This window comes from Sitodiplosis mosellana, unplaced genomic scaffold (assembly GCF_009176505.1).
Source record: "Sitodiplosis mosellana isolate CC-2019 unplaced genomic scaffold, AAFC_SMos_1.0 Smas_scaffold_6197, whole genome shotgun sequence".
NCBI lineage: Eukaryota > Metazoa > Arthropoda > Insecta > Diptera > Cecidomyiidae > Sitodiplosis > Sitodiplosis mosellana.
The window spans coordinates 8,893,490-8,904,511 of record NW_022601438.1 but is presented as its reverse complement, the minus strand read 5'-3'; the positions used below and the strand labels follow the sequence as shown (position 1 = coordinate 8,904,511).

General features: G+C 36.4%; 3 protein-coding genes across 6 annotated transcripts in view; 1 reads left to right on the top strand and 2 right to left on the bottom strand.

The window, feature by feature from the left end:
- LOC129577179 (uncharacterized) overlaps positions 1-3,873 on the bottom strand; it is an 18,348-nt gene extending 14,475 nt beyond the window's left edge. Inside the window, exons 1-2 of one of the 2 annotated variants that reach the window (XM_055463781.1) lie at positions 3,500-3,873; positions 975-1,246 (exon numbers count right to left, since the gene is read on the bottom strand). The gene's annotated coding sequence lies outside the window, so the exon portion shown is untranslated. Of the gene's footprint in view, positions 1-974; positions 1,247-2,554; positions 2,671-3,499 lie in introns of those variants that run through there. The other variant, XM_055463780.1, reaches the window with a different exon arrangement.
- A 1,788-nt stretch (positions 3,874-5,661) lies between these two features.
- On the top strand, positions 5,662-9,198 carry LOC129577176 (uncharacterized). The gene is made up of 4 exons (XM_055463776.1): positions 5,662-6,132; positions 6,208-7,801; positions 7,903-8,425; positions 8,655-9,198. Exons 1-4 carry the CDS (start codon positions 5,988-5,990, stop codon positions 8,826-8,828), a joined length of 2,436 nt encoding a protein of 811 aa, XP_055319751.1. The 5' UTR covers positions 5,662-5,987; the 3' UTR covers positions 8,829-9,198.
- Positions 9,199-9,208: 10 nt separating this feature from the next.
- On the bottom strand, positions 9,209-10,771 carry LOC129577177 (uncharacterized). Of its 3 annotated transcripts, none has more exons than XR_008688971.1 (6): positions 10,541-10,771; positions 10,417-10,480; positions 10,092-10,349; positions 9,881-10,019; positions 9,570-9,800; positions 9,209-9,504 (listed from the first exon to the last, which is right to left on the bottom strand). XR_008688971.1 is itself a non-coding variant. In XM_055463777.1 (6 exons), the coding sequence occupies exons 1-6, from the start codon at positions 10,643-10,645 to the stop codon at positions 9,446-9,448; spliced, it is 852 nt and encodes a 283-aa protein (XP_055319752.1). In that variant the 5' UTR covers positions 10,646-10,766; the 3' UTR covers positions 9,209-9,445. The 3 variants fall into 3 exon arrangements, 2 of the variants coding, with proteins under 2 accessions (XP_055319752.1, XP_055319753.1); XM_055463777.1 differs by having other exon boundaries at positions 10,096-10,349; positions 10,541-10,766; XM_055463778.1 differs by lacking the exons at positions 9,881-10,019; positions 10,092-10,349 and having other exon boundaries at positions 10,541-10,761.
- Positions 10,772-11,022: the final 251 nt, after the last annotated feature.

The following is an 11,022-nucleotide window of genomic DNA, read 5'->3' as shown; positions in this document are numbered from 1 at the left end:
GAGAGAGAGAGAGAGAGAGAGAGAGAGAGAGAGAGAGAGAGAGAGAGAAAAACACACAAACATCAAGCGCACGCGGTTTGATAACATATAAAAAAGCGTGTAAATTATGCAAAAATCCTATCATTGACGTCAAACGAGGTAGTTTGTTTTTTGTTTACAAATTGATAATAAACTTCACATCATATCTCAATTCAATTTCCCGAACTAATCTAATCCATCACCACCAGTGTGAATTGGTTTTGTTTTTTTTTTCCTCTTCCTCCGTTTGCTTGATTTTCAATTAGTTTCTCCAAGCAAATAATATCTAATATGTATCGGTTCGTATCACCACAACACCGACACCGCGCGTGACGAAATTGTTGGCTTAGCTCAAAAAAAAATAAGCGTATATTTTTATCAATGCTATTTACTTAAGCCATTATCAATTTTTGCCGTCCACACATACATACAGGATCGACTCTGTTCGTTGCAGTCGTTGTTTTTTCCTCCTTTCATTCTCTCTGTATGTATCGTTGCCACACTGTTATTATGAGTTTTTTTCTGTTTGTTTGTTGCATTCGTTCATTTCACGATGTCACCGTATCTTTGGAACAAAGAAACTTAGGATACAAAGCGAATCAATAAATCAATCGTACGCAGCAAGTTTCAAAGTCATCCACACACACACACACACATAATTCACGACCTTTATCAAGTGGATTTCAATACAAATTAGAATTACGTTTTTTTTCTCGTGTTTTTTCCGCATTGCAAATGAATCAAAATATTTTGATTTTTTTGGTAATCTTATCGCCATTCATTATCCTGTACTTGAATTTCATGCGGATTATTTCTTGTTTTTTCAACGAAGAAAATATTTCCGCGTAAAAATGATAAAGAAAAACAACAATCGGCAGTAATTTTATATAATTGATGGATTACATGAATTTTGCAAATCAATAAAAAAAAGAGTTCAGATAATGATTGACACTCACCAATGAATGTAGCGCGTTTAATGGGTCGATGCGAAGGCAATAGATGTTGCAATAACTCGTAAAATTTTTGACGATGTTCAATGTTCGAATCGGGTTATTTTCCTTGATTTACTACTTCTCGATTGGTATGTTTCCGCGTTTGGCACATACACAAAACTATTTTCCGGTTGTTATTGTATCGTGTTTCGATATTTTCTATTTTATTATCTTTTACTTTTGGACGTTCGATTTTACGATTTGCGCTCCCAAGTATTTCGGCACTTTTTCACGATCTACACACCGACAAAGGATGAAGGAAGAAAATCAAATGATGAGCACTCAAAAGTTGAAAATTGAAATTGAAAGCGAAAAAAAAACTTTGTAAAAATCACTGGCGATAATCGGTTCAACTTGATTTTCACACAATTATTTTGATTGCAATGCGATACTATGCGAAGAGAGAACGAATCTAAAATAAATGATCGTTTGTTGGCATGCAACATCTGACTGCTGGATCGCGTTTAATGCAATCGATTCCAATCGAATAGAATTTGCGCTGTTTTTATTTCGTATGTCTATATATTACTTTGTGAACTAAAAAAGACTGTGAGTTGGTGAGCACAGCACACGGCACAACAAGAACAAAGAACTAATATCGCTTTTATTTTTCGTTTGCTCTTTCTCTCCCTCTCTCTCTCTCTCTCTCTCTCTAGTTATTTCTTTTATTTCATTTGTTCACTGTACAAGCCGCCACCAATTATACAAATAAACACCAAATGGACGGGGAAAAAAAGCAAATCTGAAACAAACGGCTATGAAAAAAGCACACAGTACGCATAATGTTTTGGCATATGTATCAAAAACAATGAGCGAGCGGAACAAAGAAATGCAAATACATGTACGTTTTGTCCAAGGCAGTTTCAACTAATGTAATGTGTTGTTCTGTTGTTGTTGTTTTTGGATACGTTTGTGGTTGTGTGTGCGCTCTGCCTCTATCTCGTTCGTTCGAGTTTATGCATGGTATCGTAAATATACAATGTAATTGTAATATCCAGTTGTTGACCGTACGTACAATTTTTGCAGCGATTTTTTTTCTCTCTTCGTGCAAATTTGCTCTCGTTGTGCCTTTGCCTGTGACTTTTTTTATTTTTAATTTAATTAATCAGCTCTCTTTTGTCTTTGGCTTCGGGATTGTTTGCGATATTGCAGTATTTCTGTGTTGTCATAAAAAAAATCATCGTCACCAGACCAAACCAAACCAAAAGAAAATGACAGCCAACAACTTTAAAGCAAGGGTTAAACGATGTGCAGAAGAGAGAAGGCGTCAGAGAGCGTGTATGCAGAAAAGTGCAACTGTGTGCTGCTGACGCCGAGTCAGTGGCTTTGTTTTGATTTGTGGTGCGATGCACTTTTCAATTGTTATAGAATTTACCCAAGAACTTATGCCATATTTCCGCAAACGATGCTATTTTTAATACTATTATCACCAAATGGATATTTATCGCTGGCGTAAAATGCGTATATGCGAAAAAGTGAAAGGGAGAGTAAAAAAATTGCCGACAAATCACAGAGAAAAATATTTTATTGAATCTGGCTGTTACCCGCGATGCGTTAAATTCAACTACAAGCACACTGTTCACTCGTCAACTGTCAAAGTATTACTAATTTTTTCTGGCCCGACTACAATTCAAAATGGTCTCATCTCTGTTTCGGTGAAGGAATTCAATGCGTTTGCAACTCGTACTCGTTCGTTTATTGTATGATAATAAATGAATAATTTTTAGTTTTATACCATCCGCCCGGTCTTTGTTCTCTCTCTCTCGCTCTTTCAGCCTTATTTCATTTCACTTCAATTTCATCAAGAATTCGACAATTACGCGGACTTTGCCAACGGGCCGAATTATAGCCAATTAAATGAACGAAACCGAGACAAAGGAAGAGTGATAGAGAAACGGCTCGAAAATAAAGGCAAATGGTGATCTTATGAACTTTTTGGCCTGATGATGAACGTAGTAAGCGTAATTTGATCAAAATGGTTTAATATGTCGCACTTTCATATCGAAAAATTGAACGAGAAATTATAGTGGACGTGCCGTAATTCTAAACAAATGTATGTCCGTCAAATTGAATTTCCCATCAAATGCTCGGGATGAAGATATTAGTTTTTTTTGGCATTGCACTCTTAAATGAAATCTTTAATATATTTCCTAAAGTAGAATCGACTCGCAAATGACCTGATCAATTAATTCCAAATGGACTGTCATCGGCATACATAAACAGATAAATCGAAATATTTTTGTTCAATTAGACTTTGCTTCTATTGAGTGGAATTGAACAAAAACGCGATAAAGCATTCACATCGATTGAAAGGAATTCAGCTAAAGAAAAAAACCATGACCAACCAATGCGAATTACGAAAAGTTTCATTTCATAGCGTAACGTAATCTGTCACATAGTGCGGAATTACATTTGCTTTGAAAATCTACATGTAGACTCTACATTGTAGAGAAATACAAATTTTATTTTTAAACTAATAAATTGCTTACAGCTGATTTCGTTTCGAATATCCTCGAAGGAATGAATATATCACTTTAAAAAAAACGAGTAGCACAACTACACAATAGTAACAAATGCACTGAATTTTTTACTCGCTAAATTCCTTCTTCTTTTTGTTTGAAACGTAGAGCAAGAAAATAAAATTGATGATTCTTGTAAGAAAATTTGTTGGACTTTGTAGAGTGGTCACAAAACAGGGTAAATGCTTGTCCAAAGAGCTTGTTTCGTCTGGCTTTGATGATGGAACCGTTTTTGTCTGGAACTTGTGTTATTCGTAAAATGTTCGGTTTCTGAATGGAATTCAATGCGCAAAGTGTATGCTATCTCTGACGAAGAACACCTCTTACGGTTATTGTTTATGTACGTATGTGAAAAAGGACGACTTTGAATGTCATTTGAGGATCAAATGAGTTTTCAACATTCAGTAAATATGCGCTTCATCGAATACATGGACAATTTTCCGTATAAGCAACCCCTCCGTTTTCTCACTGTGTGTGCATGTATGCGCGCATTTCACATTCCGTATACCTTTTTATCCACAACATACCAATACACGCGCAAATGAACTGGAGTTTCGAACCTATTCGATGTGAACATTTCGGGGCGCTTTTTCCATACAGTCTTATGTATTTTAGCTGTGGCACGTTATCCAACAACAATTTTATGATGTTTACCACTCTTATGTGCTAGCGTGATCACGCGGCGAACGAGTGTTCAACTATGCATATAACTAGCATTTGGACATATACATTGTATATGCGGAATATGTCTGCTGTCGTTTTTTTTCTTTCTATTGCCATTTTCCCATGCAAACGTTAATCGGAAAATAAGTGTGAGAGCAAATGGAACAACAAGAACTTACAAATCGCAAACAACAATTCTGAGACGCATTTCACGAACTTTTTTTTGTCGGTCATTTTGGTTTTGCACAATTTCACAGCATTTTTTTCCTTCTTTCATTCCCTTTTTTCGACCGGACAAAAACATGAATGTAAAACAAGTTTAAGCGAATATTTGATCGAAAAGCTCTCGACAATTGAACGTTTTTTTTCTGGTCGCCATCATGATTCTTGAAATAATTTTGAACAAAAAGAGATTCTGAGGAGCTTCAATTCAATCAATTTCCCTATCTTAAATTGGCTTCTTTCCAAAAAAAGCGAAGAAAAATGGGAAATTCTCAAAGTTCAGCCAAACAGTTGAAAGTTTGCAGTTGAAAATATTGACATATGGGCTATATGATATGGCGTAAGAAACTATTTTAGATCAAATTACGACTTACTGTTAAGACTGCAGTTCGAAATCCGAATTCTTCTATCAAAAGTGGTTTCAAAAGCGAAAATATGCTAATATGGCCGTGTTTTGTAAAAGAAACGCACCTATTGTTAACTTGATAATAGCTAGAAGAAGAACCTCTTTTCAATGTTCGTTTGTCTTTTCACAAGATTCAATTGAATGTAGCTTTTAAATTACAACAAATTTGATCGAAAACAAATATTTCCATAGCCGACTAGGTTGAAAAATTGGAAAAATTGGCAACAAAAAAATGGCTGAATAATGACCGGCCAATGCCAATGTCTGCTAATCTAATGATAATACACACATAGTCAATGATCTTGCAATTCAAGTGTCGTAAAAACAATTAATTGCTTCGAAATGACCGGAGCTGATATTCGACGAATGATGCAAGTTTCTGCTCAAAATAAACGTGTTCCATGGAACTTGAAGATGAAATGCTTCAAATTCAAACGATCTTTCCGACAATTCAAAATACTGCTCAAGTGCATGATTATGCTTCTAACGTCCATAATTTCTGTTATGAAAGTTGTTCTTTGTTCTATAAAAAGCTGCCTTGTGTCCGAGCATGTGTCCAAATGTCATGTAAAATGAAGTAAGAATTTGAGCGAAATGGTTTCGAGTAATATCCCCACGCTGTACATACAAAGTCGTTAAATTACATAAGAACAATCGGACTAATGCACAAATTTCCCAACAAAACTATTTATAAATGCATAACTGTTGGTCCTTTCATACCGAGAAAGAGTGGAAAAAGACACAAATCAATTCAAATTAGTTTCGCCAGCAGAAGGTAGATGTCGATCGTTTGAATAGTTTGATATACTTAAGGAGCGATTTGTCAAATGACGATTGAATCTGTCATTGTTATGGTTTCGTGATTAGACAACAACAGTCAAATCATCCAGTCGACGACAACAAATCAAAATAATTTGTTTTTATTTTTTTCATTCGCATTTCTTTTTTCTGGCGTCGAGTTTCTATTCCGTTGAATGTCATTTAATTGATGTAGTAGAGATTGTGTGTGTGTGGCGCATCGAAGGCGACAACCACTTGTATTTCATTTCAATAAAATACGATAGGCATTTAGGTGGTGGTGTAGACTGTCGACAGAGTATATTCAATGTAGGTGTGTGATCGAATATCGTGAGGCTGGCGTTTTTGTGTTGTGGCAAACCAAAAAAAATGGATTCGTTCTTTGGCAACATAGTTAAGGCAAAGTTCAACAGCCGAGAGCATCAAATCAAACAATCATTGATTGACACTCTTTCCGACAATGCCAAAGAGATACAGTACGAACTAAAAGAAGGTGCCAATGATGAGATGTGTGGTGAGTGTGGATAGAGCAAAATTTCTACTTTATTTTATATCAAATGAATGCTTAGACCTTTGGTTTCACCAACAGAACAGCTGTACTTGTCTGATCACACACAGTCGCTGTGTGCAACAATCGAGGCAATTTTTCTGCATGGTCTGAAAGATTCATTCCTCTGGCAAACCGTGAATATTCTAGTTGGAACGGGCGGTGAAGCAAATCGTCGTCCATCGCCTACATTTTGGGCACCGTTGATGATCTTCTCGCACAAATATGCAATCGAACAAATCCATTCGATGACACAGATTACCACCGAAATTGGCTATTGTCGATGCTGGATACGACAATCACTGAACGATTGCTTGCTTTCATCCTACTTCTCAAATATGCGCAAGAGCTCACAAACTTTAGCACCATATTATCAACGCACAGCATTTTTACGGGATTCTGATTTTATGGAATTGGCAGAAAGTTTGATTGGTGGACTTGAAGCATGCGTCTCTTTTGATCTACCACTTAATTCGAGTTTATTGAATACGTGGACTGATTTGCCATTACAATTATCCGGATTATATACGCCATCACTTCAATCGTATCCGATTGCGTCGGGCATTGATGTGGCCAACAATACAGGCGTTTTGTACACATCGGTTTCGCCGGCGAAAATTGCCGCCGATAAGCCAATGCATGAATTAGTGGCCGAAGATCGAAATATTCCCATTCCAAAACCGCTGCAAACGAATGAATTTTTTTCTGCATCAATTCATAATTCACCGTTTAAAGAGTCGGCAATACCAAATCTCAAAGCCACCTTCATCAAACCGTATGTGAGCGTTGAAGAGGTGGAAGAGCCAACGAGTGTGGATGTGGGCGTCGATTGTTTTGAGGCCATTGACGATGATATTGAGCATGATGTGCAATTGACGGCTCTGTTGACCCGTGTGGATGCCATGGTTACCAAGAGAGACTCACCAGAACCATCGAATAGCGGAGTGGCTAATCTTCAGAGTGAAATGAGTGAAGCGGAAAAACGATTATCCGCTTTGATGACGGCCAACGATGCTGATGAGCAAATTATAATCGAAACCGAAGAGACAAACCCATTCAGTAGTGCATCACCAATTATGGGAAATTCATTGGTTTCTCGAATGGGTTGGTCATCGACCGATGACAATGAACTTGAAATCGCAGCTAAAGCCAATGAAGAATCAACAACACCCGTGCAATCGATGTCACGCTCACTCAGTCGATCCAACAGTCTGAACAGTTCCATTAAATCGCCGATCGATCGATTTAGCTACAATTCACTGTTGCGCCGTGGCGTCAAACGAGCACAAGACGGTGATGAGTGTTTCTCACGTCAAATTGACTATAACGATGTTTGGCAACGCTTTGAAAGCACATTAGGAATTGCACATACAAATGCGGTGAGCAATGATGCGGCCGAAACAAAATCGCAAAAGTCGGCCGACAAACCAGATGAATCGGGTGACGAAGATGCTTTGGTGGATTTTGAATTCGTTCAAAGCGATAGTTTGGCACATTTTTCAATGCCCGAACTCCGTGAGATGGTGCAACAAACATTCAAAATACCACGTGAATCTGGACTGGATTCACAGAATTTTGCATGCTTATCGTGTGGAAATCCACTTGGAGTTGGTGGCTCTGGCGTAACAACCACACAGTACGTTTAATTTTAATTCTTACAAAGAAGAATATTCAAAAACTTGGAGAAAAAAAAACAAATACTAACCCACCTTATTTATTTCTCCGTGTTATTTTCAGAGTTTGTGGATTTAATGGCGCATACTACTGTTCGGGTTGCATGGCCACGGATCCATTTCAAATACCAGCTCGCGTGATTTTCAACTGGGACTTTAAAAAATATCCGGTTTCACAGAAGGCAGCCGCATTTTTGCAAGAATTTCAACATCAATCGTTTATCGATTTGAAAATTTTAAATCCAGACATTTACCAGTACGTCGATGAAATGGCTGAACTACAATCGCTGCGAATTCAATTGAACTTTATTCGAGCGTATTTGTTCACATGCTGTGCACCAATCATAGAAAAGCTTCGCAAGCAATTATGGACCAAAGAATACTTGTATGAGCACATTCATCGCTATACTTTCGCTGATTTGCAACGCATCCCAAAAAAATTGTTGGCCGATCAATTGCGAAAAGTGGTGGCCTTTGGGCGTCAACACATTTTGGAGTGTCCGTTGTGCAGTCAAAAGGGATTCATTTGCGAGATTTGTCAAAGCAACAAAGTGCTTTATCCATTCGATATTGACACCACGTACAAGGTGAGTCGGACTCATTTTGTGCATCAGTATTGTGGAGCGAATCCATAGAAATGAATTTTCCGCGTTCAATGTTCCCGCGACATTGATCAAATAACTATTTTGATACTAGTAAAAGAACAAGGCAAATTTTTTACATAAACTAAGTAGAAAACCGTGTCTAACCAAAAACATGGTTAGTCATTTCTCATCTCTTCTTCAACTCATTTCCGATTTTTCTCTTATTTTACAGTGTGACGATTGCAGTGCCGTATTCCATGCAGAGTGCCTTAATGCACTGCATCCATGTCCGAAGTGTGAGCGACGTCGAAAACGTGAAGATTTACCATTGCTTGATGTAATCCATCAGACAGCTGATGCAACTGAGGAATTTGTTAGCAAAGAAAACGAACACTTACTACCTTAAAACCATGACTCGAATTTGAGTTCAGAGGCTTACGCCTCTATATATGTTTTTTTTTTTCAGCTCCGTGACACCAGTTGCAGCAGAAATTCTGCGGAGCGAGCAGTAATCAGCAGAAATTGCGTGCTCGGATTTAAATTTTGGAACCGGGGGGCTAGCGTCACAGAGCTATTTTTTTCTTTTGATAAAACTGTATCCAATAACAACAGCAACAAAGCGTTTGGTCACAATGGTCAATTTTTTTAGTTATGGAAATGTTAATTTTATTTATAACCATTTATATATATAAAAAAAAACAGTTAAAAGATTGTACATAGCTAAATTGTGTATAAAATGGTGTATTGCAAATAAAAAATCTTATGATGAAAGAAAACACTGCACGATTTGTATTCGATGGGACATTTTCCCTGATCGTTTCTTTTTTAATTCAAATTAAATAAGAATTTCTTGTAAATAAAAACTCTAATACCGAACAATTCATTGAAATCTTCAAACAAACTCTCACACAGTAAAAGAATAGTATGTCTATGTTACTTTAAATCGAGAAGGAGTATGGTCATGAGCATATTTCACAGTGATTATAACAGAGATTCCGTCATTTTCCCAAAAGTGAGTATTGGCTATGACTTTCCCTCTATCTGCGTCGGTTCATTGCCAGGTAACACACATATTTGGCGAACTGAAAGTTTGAGCACATATTGATATTATACAATTATAGTATAGAAGAAGTTTAATTCTATTTACCGATCGCGAGAAAATTAATTGCAAGCATTATTGGAAGAAGTATCCAAGTTTTTTGCTTGTCTTCATAGTTCATAAAAAGCATGGAGCACGAATTAAGTATGAAAAAGGCGGAGAACGCTGCAAATGTTATCTTTTGGAAATAGCACATAAAAGAACTAGTCCCTTTACGTTTTATTGTGCATTCATCATGTTCTGTATCAGCCGATCCCAACATATCCCTTATTGGCATCCCTATTAATCAGAAAAAAAGCATAATTATTTTTATTTGATTAGTTGAGACATTTTAAATTTCAATTTGTTGCAGTAATAACCTATCATCATCAAAAAAATCGAATATATGTTAGGGTATGAACCAAATGATGGAATTGCGGAAATGCACCCAACAATGATACATGTATGGCTGACAATGACATTCAGTCTCTTTAGCCGTGGCCATGCCATTTGTTCTGTCTGTAAGGATTTTTCAATAAAACATGTTAGGTTTAACACTCTGTCTTTTCAAAATCTGAAGCTAAAACATACTTACACGACGGAATGTATGATAAATTATCAACAGATGATTCAAACTGGCAACCACCATGTTTAGAATACCACAAGAAATTAACAGAAAACCGTTGAACACGGAATGATAATTAGCATTCGATATTATTTTTAGCAACAACATAAATGAGAGACAATTCGAACATTCAGATAGTATGAACATCATAATGGAGTAGAATATTTTGATGAAACGACTTGTTAGTTTTGGTCCAAAATATCCCATGTATATGAATATGGTTTCTATGGAACAAATTTTAATATAATAAATCCATACACAATTATCAAATATTTGACCACAGTGTGGTACCTGTAATGGTCCAAAGACAAATCCAAGCTAGTCCAAGTGTACTTTGATATGGCGTATGAAGACCCTAGGAAATCGCAAAACAAATTTAAGAGAAGTTTTTTTTTTATCGCTAATTTATAATTACCCGTTCCAAGTAATAATGATGTAATGGTAAAAAGGGACATACGACCACCAAAAATTTAGTGTATAAGATCCCAAAAGAATCCCAATTTATCTTCGGAAAAATCATTTTTAGAGCAAATACACCGCTAAGAAACCCAAGAGTATATAATATAAACAAATATTTACTGGCGAATAATATACAAACAATGCTACGTTTAATAATTCTCCTTCTTCTTCTTCTTCAGGTACACATGCGCAATCAATCTAAAATCTCTTGAACAAGAACTCATTTTTATTACCAACAAAATATACGCCATCTATTGCTATGTTCACTTAATCAAGTCTTTGAACAAAATCAGACTCTACTCGTTATTTCCAACGGTCTTTGTAGAAATAATACTGATACACCTTGATACACCTTCAATGCTATATTTTTCTTACAAATCTTTTCACTATTTGAGACACACAGACTCTATGGTATTGGACTGAACTTTGTTTTATTTC